Consider the following 13,820-nt stretch of genomic DNA (forward strand, 5'->3'; position numbering starts at 1 on the left):
AATCCTGCCTTCTCACCAGGGGAAAAACCTCCGGTCTCTACTAAGAACGAATAGTGTGAGCTGTGAGCTGTTCGGGCATTTCTTGATGCAGTTCTCCTTCCCACTTACAGCGGGTGATCCGTCATACAAAATTGTTATCATCAATCACAATACTAAATCTGCAGACAGAACTGTTTCGTCCTTTGTGGACTTGTCAGCGCAGCGCGGAGAAAATGAGGCCGAACCTGAAAGCAATGAGAGATAAATTTTCCAAAGCCAGATTTGAACCAGGCCCGAATGTACCTTGCCAGAGTGCTCAAACTGACAAATCAGTGAGCTCTGCACAACGCAAACCCAACACAATATAAAACTCATGCAAAGCACCAGCTTCACACAACCAATATCCTCTACTGTAAAAGCCATTATTCTAACGAGGCGCATCATGCATAACGATTTCCCAAAATTGACTAGTTTACGTGTACCAAAAGGTAACGATTCTGTCTCATCCTCAACGCTCAATAGGACAGTATATGTATCGATTTCTGTACAGATATACATAACGATTTCTATTTTAACGACAGATTGCTCCTCGTTAACTCGTTAGAGTTAGCACTTCGTTATATATATATGGCTTTTACAGTATTCTACCGACATGTTCTGTTTGTCGATGCATGTCGATAGCTACAACAGTTACTGCTATCGGCATGGACTGACTTTTAAAGAGTGCGAGCGTACAAGACGTCGCACACTTGATCTTTACAGCAGAAAGCACTTTCAAAACCCGTTTCTATCTACAATCTGTTGTATTCCTTTTTTTTCATTTGCAGTCGTTCAACTATCCTTGTGGAAATGAAGACCGGTGACAATCAGCTGTTGGTTTACAACCCTGGCGACCATCTTGGTGTTTGTCCGGAGAACAGCACTGAACTGGTAAGCCGCTAAGCCAGATATACTCTCTTTGCCAGGGGTACTAGGGAAATGAATACTGACCTTTAAAAGCTATGGCAAAGACCTTGGGTTGTGCTGACGTAAGTACATGCATTCAAAGCATGAGTGACTACCGGGGGGAAAATACTGTCTTATAGGTGACCTTGGATTGCGCATACATACATGTAAATACATGCCTTTTAAAGCATGCATGACTACTGAGTGTGAGGTGGTACTCTCCTGAGCATCAGCTTATCAGTTGGCAGGCCCAGCATGTTCTGCTGTTGCTGCTGCGACTATTGACGCTGTTGCTGTTGCTACCGTGGGTGTGTTTGTGTGTGTGTGTGTGTGGGGGGGGGGGGGGGGTATGCTGATGGTATTAGTGGTGCTGCTGCTATGTTCTTTTGTTGGTATTGTGGAAACAATTGTTCCCGTTGCTGCTGCCGCTGTTGCCGTTTGTTGCCGTTACTTCCGCTCCCGAAGTCACAACTGCTGATGATACTGCTGCTATTGTTGTTCTGTGTGTGTGTGTGTGTGTGTGTGTGTGTGTGTGTGTGTGTGTGTGTGTGTGTGTGCGTGTGTGTGTTTGCATTCCCAGGTTGAGGCAGCGCTGAGCAAGCTGAAGCTGGACGTGGACCCGGACGCTACGCTTCTCTTTGAAGTTCAGCAGCGCGGCGAAGACGGTCAGTTTTGTGTGTGCGGGTGCTGCATTGGAGGAAAGTCTATACATGAATATAGTGCTATGTTTTTCAAGTGCACTCGCCATGTTTGTACTCGCACTCAACTAAAGTAAAGCTAATCCAGGTAGACCTCTGCTTCATCAGTTTGAAGGAAAAGTTGCAAACGGGAACCCCTTCTTTCCCAAATACACTGACATCATTGGAGTCTTCATGCCAAGTCAATTCACTGTGACCGACCAAGAAAGTGCTCTTTCAATGTTGTGCTGTTACACCCCCCCCCCCCCTCTTTGCCATACACCTCTGTTTCCAGGAAACTATAACAATGAGTGGGTTGCGTCGCAGCGACTACCAGAGCCATGCTCACTGCGCCATGCTTTGACATCATACCTGGACATCACGTCACCGCCCACACCGCAGATGATCTCGTTCATGGTGTCACTGGTCGACAAAGATGCGGTAGGGATAAATCAATGCTGGCCACTTTGTTACAGTGCAAGGGGTGCAGCGGTAAAATAAGGCGTGGATCCTTTGAAGGATCAGTGCCATTTTGTCTTCCCTTGTACAATGGTAGATTCCAAATACTGTGCTTGCACATCTCGTACGTAAAACAAAATTCCCTTTCCCTTATCATTCTGATGGCTGTCTAACTCTAAATTGTATTTTTTCTCTTTCCTCAGCCTACTGCCGATGCTGATAAGACGAAGCTGGAAGCATTGGCAAAGGTGAGCTCATTTTCGTAGTTATATTTCCACTACACGGCTATGTACTGCCAGGGGCGTCGGAAGGTATGTTAGTGTGGTATCGTCAGCCATCTGAAGTGCAATTTAGTCGTGGGGAGGGGTGGCTGAGCCTGAAACCTTTGGGAATTCAGAGCCCAAATGAATGCATTCTATTAATTCACGGGGTACCTGGTCCTGGTACCTGTACTGTCAATACCGTAGTGGACCGTACCGTGTCCGACGCCCCACCCCCCCCCCCCCCTGGCTGCCCATGGTCGGATTGGGATTTTGGTCATTGTTTCACCTACATAAGCAAGAAAACCTACTTGGGCTTAGGAGTCTATGATCGTTTGCGAGAGCACATGATGCTGCAGCTAGTGAATGTAATGTTAGTCCGTAAGGGGATGTAACAATTTGTTTTGTGTTTCTGTGTTGGTGTGCGCAGGGCTCCGATGCGTACGAAGACTGAAGTACGACAAGTTGCGACGCTGCCGGAGTTCCTGGACGAGTTCCCTCTCTTAAGATACCCGTCTCGCTGATCATCGCTCAGTCCCACTGTTGCAGGCGGTAAGCTGCGGGTTTTTTTTCAGGAGGCTTTCGGTGTGATTCTACCAGGTCTCAGAGCACTGCACATGCATTTTTAAGCCCATAAACCTTCAGACATGGATGCATAGTGAAGGCCGCACAGCGACGGTGGTAGTGATATACGACCAGTCCGTCTGACCGTAGGTCTCAGAGTCTTTGCTAGCTGTGTGCAGCAGGCAAGATTCTACGTCGGTAAAAGAGAAAACAAGAGTATTACAGTACAAGTATAATAATTAAGTATAGTAAAACCTGTGACTAACAACCACCCCTTAGGGCCAGAGAAAGCGGTCTTTAGTGGCAGGTGGTCCTTAGTTTAGAGGTTTGGCGCCGCACAACCTTAATAATATATGAATGTGGGATCGTCAGCACCTGGCGAAGTGGTCTGTAGTACCAGGCTGGTCGCGACTCGCTAGTCACGGTGGTCTTTAGTTACAGGTTCTACTACGTGCCAATGTAACTGCAAGGGTGGTGAGGTGAGAAAATGTGTAGCTCATGAATTGAACCATCCCTGACGTGTACCGGCTGAGGAAGAATTATTATGAACACTTTTAACTGTGCAGCAAATGTGGCTGCATTGGATTTCACCTGCATTGTCTGCACAAAAAAAGCCCTATGCGTACCTGATTTACTCAGTTGAATATGAAGAAGCAGCGCTGTATTATAACTGGTGCTGTGTATAGTCAATACTCTCAGCCATACTCATTTCCACGATTCTGCCCATTCTGCTGTAGCGTTTCTACTCGATTTCTTCATGTCCGAAACTCTGCCCCGGCGAAGTCCACCTCACTGTTGCTGTGGTGACCTATACGACCAAGGCGGAAACGACACATCACGGCGTGTCATCGACATGGATGAGCAAACTGAAGGAAGGTGACAAGGTCTCCTGTTTTGTCCGGAAGTGAGTCGGTTGAAAACGACCTTCATTGGTGTTGTGTGTGTGTGTGTGTGTGTGTGTATGTGTGTGTGTTTTCTGTGTGTGTGTGTGTGTGTGTGTGTGTGTGTGTTTGTCTGTGTGTGTGTGTGTGTGTGTGTGTGTGTGTGTTTGTGGCGATTGTTGCAATCGAAAGCCAAGAGCTTTCTCTTCGACCTACACATTTCGATTGTGAGAATCGAGTAAGAATTGACGGGGTTACAATCATTTGAACATACCCGCGTGAATTCTCATCAATACGCGACCTACAGTTATCCCGTAATTGTCCGGGCTGAGAGCCTGGGCGTCATCTAGAACCCCGTAACAGTACGGGATCAGCAGTCAAAGGGGTTTTAAGTGACACGACTGGATTGCATTGAGCAGTGCTGTGTATCTGTTAGGCACCTATTCCTCCCGTACAATCTACCGCTCCCAAACTGGCCTGCATTCACCCGTATTCACGCTCGTCCTTACATTTTGTTCCATTGGCCTGGGTAGCTACTCGCACGCCTATATTTTCCATAGCTACCCAGTTCCTTTATCGTGCATTCTCTCATTCAATCACTCTCCCTTTCTCTCTCTCTCTCTCTCTCTCTCTCTCTCTCCCTCCCTCTCTCTCTCTCTCTCTCTCTCTCTCTTCTCTCTCTCTCTCTCTCTCTTTCTCTTCTCTCTTCTCTCTCTCTCTCTCTCTCTCTCTCTTCTCCTCTCTCTCTCTCTCTCTCTCTCTCTCTCTCTCTCTCTCTCTCTCTCTCTCTCTCTCTCTCCTCTCTCTCTCTCTCTCTCTCTCTCTCTCTCTCTCTCTCTCTCTCTCTCTCTCTCTCTCTCTCTCTCTCTCTCTCTCTCTCTTCTCTCTCTCCCCCATAATGTAGTCGTTCGTCTTTGTCTCCGTCTCCTCGTCCCCCATAATAAATGCCGCTACTCCTTCCTGTCCCAAGTGGTTTCGTTGTATCTGAGAGTATGACCCTTTCCGTTACACAACATATCACTCATAATCACACTATTATCCTCTTTGCCGCCACGCTATGTTGTTGTTCAGGGCACCGTCGTTTCACTTACCGGAAGACTATCAATCACCCGTTATCATGGTGGGTCCAGGAACAGGCATTGCTCCGTTCCGCTCCTTCTGGCAGCGTCGTCTCTATCTTATCCAGTACCATGGCAACCAGAAGACTGAAGAGTAAGTCGCACAGGAAAAAAATGATTACACATGGGCACAGACACAGGCACACATGTACATATACAACGGCACACACACACGTACACATCAAAAATACCTGCACACACACACACACACTCAGGCAGCACACAGTCAAATTACGACTAACCACATATTCCAACATCTTAGCAGGGTTTAGGACAGGCAATTTCAAGATTGGCTTTTCCCCAGTCCTCTCCGTCAAGTTAGACGTTCCTAAAGGCATTGTACATTTTTACTTGGAAATTTACTGTATGCACAACCTGACATGACGTCGGGGATCAGTGTTGCCAAATATAACCATGCACAGTGTTGGCTAATCGTTATTAAACATTCCACATCATTTCCCTGATGTCTGCTCTTTCTTTACCTCCCCCTCTCTGCCCAAGTCTGCTCTCTATCTCCCTGGTATCGGATTTCCATGTGTGCTAGTCATCTATTGGGTGTCTGTTCTCTCTTCCTGGTGTCCGCTCCACACCCCCCCCCCCCCTCCCATTTCCCGATGTCTGCTCTCCATCTCCCTTGTGTCCATTCCCCACCTCCCTAACGTCTGCCATTCATCTCCCAATGTTCACCCTTCAACGTGTGAACATGTACTTGTAGTCATAATATTATAACTACACTACATAGCACCTTGTACACTGATACCTCGGTTATTCGGACCCCGAAGTGCACGTAACTTCGGTCTGCCGAACACCATTTGGACAAGTTTCAGTAAAAATATTACCACTCTTTTGTCACTTTTTCCAGGATTAGTGACGTCATATGCCATACTAGTATCTATGGCCTATCCCCATCAACATGTACGTGATTCGGAGTTTTTACGTACATTTCAAAGTTACGTGCAGTGCCCGGTGCTGGACCGCCCGGATAAACGAGGTATGAGTGTACTTAGCTGCTTTTCATCTCACCGCTGACGTCTTCTCTTTCTCCCTTGCGCAGGGCTCGCCGTCGCCACGCTTCAGAGACGAAAGCGCCGCGGGGCGTGGATGTGCGCGAGACTGGTCTCGGCAAGATGAAGCTCTTCTTCGGCTGTCGCCACGACCAGATCGACAACATCTACCGGACGGAGATCGGCGAGAATCTGCTCGAGGGATCTCTGACCAAAGTCTGCTATGCTTTCTCCAGAGATCCAAGTCATCCTAAGGTACAGATGTTGCCGCATTTTCCGGAGTATAAGTTGCACCCAGATTTGCTGACACCAAATACAGACCTCTACCCCGGTTTATCACCGTTAAGTTGACCATCGTAGTAGAAACAACAACGATTTGTTTGGGCGAATTACTGGTGTTGAAAGTGCGTCTTATACGCCGGAAAATATGGTAGTTCTTGCCTCGTACTAGTATACTTGGTTGATATGTGCGCAATGTAATGAAATGATCAAACCCTGAAATTTCAAAAATCCAAGGATAAAAGAGCTACGTAATGTTTCCAGTGAAGGAGGCTATGGCTGACTCTCAAGTCAAAATTTAATAGGTTCAGTATCATGTCCTCTATGTGTATGTGTGCGTGTGTGTGTGTGTGTGTGTGTGTGTGTGTGTGTGTGTGCGTGCGTGTGTATGTGTGTATGTGTGTGTGTGTGTGTGTGTGTGCGTGTGTGTGTGCATGTGTGTCTGTGTGTGCATATGTGTGCATGTGTCATGTTTGTGTGTGTACAGCAATACGTTCAGCAGAGGATCGAGGCGGAAGGAGAAGCAGAGCAGCTAGTCACCGATATCTGTGAGAACAACGGCCACATCTTCGTGTGCGGTGATGTGTCCATGGCTGACCGTGTTGGTAGGTCATTCCAGGTAAGATATACATCAACTGCCTCTCCCATTCCACCTCACCTCCCACCCCCTCCCTTCCCCCCCCCCACTCTTCTTACCCTTGTCCGCCCCTTCTCCCTTCCCCTTTTCCACTGCAGTAAGATCGGGCGCCGAAGAACGCAGGGGCTCGAGCGCAGCCTAGGAAAGTTCTTAAATTTTTGATTCTAGCCAGACCGTTCTTATTCACACGCGCGCTGCGAGTCGAGTGACGTCATGGCGTTTGTCATGTACATGTACATGTACGTGTAGTGCAATGACTTATTATATTATTAAGTTATTATGACTACATTGTAGTACTTCTAAACTAGTGGGTGTCGTAAATGGGAATGACTGTACATGTAGCAGTTACTGTTTACACATACTGCACTCATGTGGAAATTCCAAATTTTAAAAGTGTTCTTAAATCTGATAATTCTAGCCTGGACTGTTCTTAAATTTTGCCGGTTTTCCAGCCTGGGTGTTCTTCGGCGAGGTGTTCTTCGGCGCCCGATCTTACTGTATGGTACTCTGCCACGATGATTCAAAGCCTTAAATACGAAAATCAACCAATCAAAGGATGCCTGGATTACTTGGGTTGCCTGGGAAACCTGGCTTTACTAAGTTTGCCTAGGTACCTGGGTTTAAAAATTACACGGGTTCATGTCCGGACGGGTCAAGAACCACCTTTCCGCTTCCGCGAGACACACCACCCCATGATCAGGCGTCAGATGCGGCTCCTAAATGGTGGGGAGGATGGATCAGATCCACCAACGAGATGCCAAAGGCCGAAATCCCATTTGCCATGTTTTTCTCCTGGGTTGCCTAGGTAACCCAGGTGTGTAATTCAACTGAATGTGTACTATGCGCTGACTGCTTCAGAACATCCTGGTCACCAATGCTGCCATGTCCACCGAAGAAGCCGGTGCATATCTAGCCGAGATGAAGGTTAGTCAGCATGTGCATCTCGGTGTATGTGTGTGTGTGTGTGTGTGTGTGTGTGTGTGTGTGTGTGTATCTTGGTGTGTGTGTGTGTGTGTGTGTGTGTGTGTGTGTGCGTGTGTGTGTGTGCGCGCGTGCATGTGTGTGTATGTGTGTGTGCGTGCGTGTGTATTTGTGCATGTGTTTGTGTGTGTGTGTGTGCATGTGTGCGCACACGCATGCGTGTGTGTACGTGTTTTGGGAGGGATGCGTCAGTTCATGTGATACATAATAGCAGATTGAGTGTGATACATATATGAAGGCACCTCGAGTATTTACCCTAGGGGCCATTGGAGATCACCCGGATATAGTGCAGCTGGGCATGCACTTCTCGTCATACATCCACTCTCTGCTTACCTTGAAGAGAAATCAGCACTTGCTAACACAGTGCCAGGGACGGATTATACAGCAGTTCCAGCGATGCACCATACTCCAGTCGTGAAACTTTATCCACCAAATCTAAATTGAAATATTGTTCACATTTTAATGAGCACATTGCCTTCTCTGGGCTGCACTTGGAAATTAATTTGATCAAGACTCTTGACAAGAGTTCACAACCCTAAGAGTATGCAACTCTTTGCACGGGGCCTGGCGCTATGCACTGCCCACAGTGCATAGTCGTGAACTGGTGAATCAGCTACTATTGATCTACTGCAGTGTCCAATTTCCAAGCACGCTTTTCTCGGCAACTTTAAAAGCTGGTTTCGTACATAATGTGTCATGCACAGGTGGTGCCTTTGAACCTACCAGGTGAAACCGTTGCTGCCTACCCCGAAAAATACGAAATCCAGGCAGCTTGATAGTCATTCCACTATGTCAAGAAGGCAGCGCACCTCACAGGGCACCCATAGCTAGGACACCAGAGCTTTCCACTCTTGGGGTTATGTACTCTTTTTTCAAATGTGTATCTCAGTTAAAAAATCATCTACCGCGTGGAAGTTGAGCTGTTTAATGTTTGTCTAAAGACGCCGATCACCTCAGTAAACGTTCTTCTCGGGAAAGTGCAACAAACGATGAGCGCATTGCATGTTTTTGAAAACCCCTTTCCCGTACATACACTACTCTGCAGGCCACTGGTCGCTATCATGAGGACATATTCGGAGTGACGTTGAAGACGCAGGAGGTCACCGACAGCAAGAGGGTTGCGGCAAGGCGGTAAGTCGGTGAATCATCGCGTTCCGCTTTTTAAAATCCTGGGCTGCGAAAGCCAGCTGCACATACCATTCTGTAATCTCCACCTGTATCAGTCGTTTATGGGCGGAAAGAGGAGAGTTGCATTTTGAAAAACATTGATAGCTGAAACATCAATCCATGCTAGATGTCAAGACACATAGTGTACATTTTTCGTTCAGGGTGGCCTAAACGGAAATACGTAATTGTGAACCGACGGTTTTTGTGTGTGTGAAGATTCTGTTTCTTCAGCTACAGGGGTTCGCACATGGTACGGTCACTACGGTATTGACCGTACCACTATTTGCCCCAAGTATCCCGTGAATCAATAAAATGCACTGATTTGGGCTCTAAATTTCCAAAAATTTCGGCTCAGCCATCTCCCCCACGAGTAAATTGTACTTCAGATGGCTGACAGTACCACACTAAAATACCTTCCGACGCCCCTGAGCTATGTCACTGATGTTCAGAGGTGTCGGTGGTAAGAGTTGCTTGGTGCACTTTGTTGCTTCCTTGCGTATGTGTTATGCGTACATGACCGGTGTACTGTGTGGGTGTGTGCGTGTGTGTGTGTGTGTGTGTGTGTGTATGTGTGTGTTTGCGTGTGTGTGTGTGCGCCTGTGTGTGTATGTGTGTGTTCGTGTATGTATGTATGTACGTATATGTCCAGACTGTGGCTCATGAATGTCAAGGCACGAGCAATGGTCAAGGTAAGACTGATTTTATCTGCAAAGAGGTACCGCATTGTTAGACACGGCTGGAGAGCCAAGGAGTAATTTACAAGAAGAAAAGAGAATCAAGGAGCTACAAGTTACACTGCGTAGAACGTCAGTACCGTTGGTCAATGCCGTGCAATGTTATCACATGAGCTGATTGTACAGTAACTGGTGGTGTTAGTGGACAGTATAGGTACCGTGGTATTAGTGGACAGTATAGGTACCGTGGTGTTAGTGGACAGTATAGGTACCGTGGTGTTAGTGGACAGTATAGGTACCGCATTGTTCAGGTGATACCTTATAACCTTTTATGACCTAAAACCAAAGTTAAATGGGAGTAGTCGACGTACAACCGAAGTTTAACCACTATTGATGTTATTGATCTTTAATTAATGCGTAAATCCAGGCCCCAAGTATTGGTGCTGTGTACCGTGTGTAACTTTGTACCGTGTGTGTGTGTTTGTGTATGTGTGTGTGTTTTGTGCATGTGTGTGTGTGTGTGTGCGCATGTGTGTGTATGTGCGCGCATGTGTGCTTGTGTGTGTGTGTGTGTGTGTGTGTGTGTGTGTGCTTTTGTGTGTGTGTGTGTGTGTGTGTCGGTGTGCTTTGTGTGTGTGTGTGTGTGTGTTTTGAACGTGTGTGTATATGTATGTGTGCCTGTGTGTGTCTTTATGTATGTGTGTATGTGTTTGGGTATGCGTATGTCTGTATGTTTGTGTGCGTGCTTTTCAGGGCAAGACCAATATCCGGCCTGTCCCATCAATGGCGGTAAGATACCCAAAGTGTCCATTGAATCCCGGAACTAACCCTGTCTGCTACCAGTAACATCATTTTTCGTTTTGACATTGAAAGTAGAACAAGCATTTTGATCTGCAGCCCTAGTTTAAAACAATGGATCAATATCATGTGAAAGCGGAGCTGCAGCGGGTCAAAGCCTTGTTCTGTGTTCAATTTCAACACGAGCACAACAATCTACGTGAATGGAGGAGAGTGTCCAGCTATCATTAATGCCAGCCGTAATTATCGATCTTTTTCACTAAGAGAAAAAGTTTCGTTTATGGGTCACCGGTGGGTGGGTTGAGGAGAGTTTCGTTTTGAAATCTATCGATAGGTGAAACATCAACCAGTATCCATAGTTGCTCATTGCTGTTTTCTGATGATCGATTAGTGCTTGAAACTCGGAGTAAAAAAGAACTTTTTTCATCCTCTTGTTATCGTTTGAACTAGCTCTGCCGTTCAGTATTGAGCACTTTATTAGACAGCCTGGAACCTCTCTGTTTTATCTAGAACCCGTATGGTGTTGTCAACCGTCCTGCTCCGCTGTGTGTTCTGTGCCCCGGTGTTGTGAACAGCTCGCTGGCCGGCGCACCAGCGGTGGATCGAGCAGCGGCGGCGGCAAGATGAACATGATGCCACGTCGCTCGCTGACCAAGCAGCAGCAACCCCGCCTGGCCCCGCCCAAGCGCATCTCCAGCGGCAGCGCAGAGGGAACGTCGCCACGGCAATCGCAGACAAGCCCAAGGCCGAGCGTCGAAGAAGTGCCCGAGGACCAGGAGAACAATTAGGACGGCAAGAGCAAGGTGATCAGATGTTCTGTTTGTTACTATTGATTGAAATCTTCCGTACAAGGTTCTAGCACGTCTTTCGCTTCCATTCCCGACCTCATATTTTAGGACTGCAACAGCAGTTGACCAGATTTTCTGTCTATTGATTGAAATCTCCAGTACAGGGTTCTAGCATACTTTTTGCTTCAATTCCCCGACCTCATAGTCAAATCTCACATGGAATGCATGTGCCTAAACAAGATGTGGTGTTTCAATGCGTGTACCTTCATAGTAAAGAATTTCCAAATTTCTCTCATTTCTTTGCAGACTTTCATTGCCGAGTTTCAGTGGCTCTTGCCTAAGTCTGTCTCTGATTAGAACGGAACACTCCGAGTAGTAAACATACAACTCTATTCTCCGTCTGTTGTTTCTGCACTGTCATCAAATAATTGATATTAAATTGTATGAAAATTTTTCATCTTCATACAAAGGCACACCGAATAGAGATAAAGTAATCGGTGTTGTTAGTGTGTATCACAATGTTACCTGTACTTCCTTGGTCCTCAGTTTCTTTGCCATGAATTATTCCATGGCTCTCCATCCACGAGTATGATAATAAAATGTCTTTGTTTGTATCAATTACTTTAATAGCTCATGGCCGGTGTCAACAGGTTAGCCCCTGGCCGGTATGCAGGCATTGTCAACAATAACAACCATAAGGCCCCGGTCACACCGAAACAAGCCACTTTGGGCTTGTTATCGCTGGCGCTCAGCTGGCTTGCGTGATCCCGGTGACACGGTCACACCAGACCTTGAGTGCAAAGCTTGAATGGCTTGTTTTTCTTACCCGCCAAATTTTGAATATCTCGAAACACACCAATGTTTGCAAGAAACTGGAGAGCAGAACGTTCGCGATCTAAAACTGTACTTGTTCTAGTGTTCAGTTTTGATGAAGAAGCGAAGGAAGCCCGGATTCTGAATTGCGAAGTCGTGCTCTTTTTATTTGTTCGGTGTGCATGGACGCGATGGTTCGGGTGGTGTTTCCTGATGTCGAGCTTTCTGCCCCGCCGGTTGCCATTATTGAACTCAGTTGCAAACAACTCCCTTCTTCGTACCCGGCTTTCTTCATGAATTCGGTCGTGAGTGTGGTGCCTTGTCTTGGCCTCAAACCACAGCTCCAACAATCTACGCAGCAGTCTAGAGGCACAGCGGCAGAAATCCATGGTCGTTGGACAAAATCCAAATCAAACTGAATACAGTGTAGTTGGGGTAGACAGACTCACGGTCAAAACCAAAGGCACAGGAATAGCACGGTTCCACGGACACAAGAAAGAACATCAATAATATCAGTTCATCATGTCAACTAGCTACATGGTGTGCTCCGGAGCTGGCCGGCTGTTACGCATGCATTGAATGCGGCCAGAATCCTCTGGGCACGAGGCCGCAGGTGACCTGCTGAGAATGCGTTGAGGACCTCTTGACATGTTTGAAATTTGTCCTTGACAGCCTCATTGTTTTAGGGAAGTATCTCACGAGTTGCCGTCGTGTTAGGGGCCCCGAGTATTGTTTCAGGCCGATTACTACGAAGATTTTGGTGTTTTACACTCACGTGCAGCTTGTTCTCTCAAAAGAAATTGTCGAAGTCGAAATAGTTGTCCGTGCCGGATCGTTCTTCTTCTTCTTGTGCTTCACTGTGTGGATGTCATCGATGGTCTCCAGCAACTTCTGGCAGCTATTAGTGTGGGTGCCTCGTTTTTGTAAACTTCAGTTCTTGTTGGAGTACGAAGGTAAGGTCTTTATGTTGTGTGAGGAGTCGTCCTCGTAGCTTTACGCTCCTTTACGATTGTTTTTTCAGGCCAGTTTGTAATTGCCTGTCTAAAAATATAAAATACCAAAAACAATCTTATGGATAGGCATAGGGAGCTACTTCGCCAGATGTGCCGTGTTAGTGGTTGTAAGTTTAGTAATATAGCGAAGAAAGGCGTCTCTAAGAAATATGCTGTGTCGGATCATATTACTGAGTTAGAATCTTGTTTTCCAACTATTAAAAAAGACCAAAAAAATGCTGATGTATATCCTGAATTATTTTGTGCGTCATGCATGGCAGTTGTACGACGGTATAAGAATGCTCAGGAGAATAAAGAGAGGTATGCAAGGATTAGTGGGGGGGGGGGGGGTGTGTGGGGGGGGGGGCAATGAAACTGTGGGAGGCACAGGATAGTAACTGTAGTGTTTGTGGGTCGGGTGTGATTGGACGACCGCCCAAACTTGCAAAATGTGAGGTGCCGTTTGCAAAGCCATCACCCATCCCCATCAGCACCACCCTGACTCCTGTTGACAATGTCACCGAAAAAGCGACTGGTAGCTTGAAAACTGGTGCTGACCTTGTCCCAAGTCGCTTTCGTGAGCAGCATGAACAATAATTGTTTATTAATGTGTGGCATTTGTTCGTTGTTTGTAGACGCTGCTCTGGAAACACCATGCTGCAAACATTTGTTTTGTGCGAAGTGCATTTCATGTTGGCTGGAGCAAAGCACGAAATGAAGATGCACTTTGTCTAGATAATTTAGTGTCACCACATACTATTGTGGCTGACATCATCAAGCAGTCAGTCTTGAAGTGCGATTTCT

The 13,820-nt window shown here is 46.7% G+C and overlaps 1 protein-coding gene across 1 annotated transcript in view; it reads left to right on the top strand.

Annotated features, from left to right (window-relative positions):
- The window catches only part of LOC135828039 (nitric oxide synthase 3-like), a 48,663-nt gene extending 36,831 nt beyond the window's left edge, over positions 1 to 11,832 (top strand). Inside the window, 15 exon segments of the mRNA XM_065340474.1 lie at positions 92 to 192; positions 807 to 909; positions 1,505 to 1,589; positions 1,897 to 2,042; positions 2,264 to 2,322; positions 2,751 to 2,775; positions 3,622 to 3,788; positions 4,837 to 4,977; positions 5,938 to 6,142; positions 6,654 to 6,785; positions 7,662 to 7,727; positions 8,830 to 8,915; positions 9,601 to 9,640; positions 10,379 to 10,414; positions 10,999 to 11,832. Of these exon segments, the coding sequence (XP_065196546.1) occupies positions 92 to 192; positions 807 to 909; positions 1,505 to 1,589; positions 1,897 to 2,042; positions 2,264 to 2,322; positions 2,751 to 2,775; positions 3,622 to 3,788; positions 4,837 to 4,977; positions 5,938 to 6,142; positions 6,654 to 6,785; positions 7,662 to 7,727; positions 8,830 to 8,915; positions 9,601 to 9,640; positions 10,379 to 10,414; positions 10,999 to 11,211 (1,605 nt within the window). The 3' untranslated portion in view covers positions 11,212 to 11,832.
- The last annotated feature ends 1,988 nt before the right edge of the window (positions 11,833 to 13,820 follow it).

The sequence above is a fragment of the Sycon ciliatum genome, chromosome 12, assembly GCF_964019385.1.
Source record: "Sycon ciliatum chromosome 12, ocSycCili1.1, whole genome shotgun sequence".
NCBI lineage: Eukaryota > Metazoa > Porifera > Calcarea > Leucosolenida > Sycettidae > Sycon > Sycon ciliatum.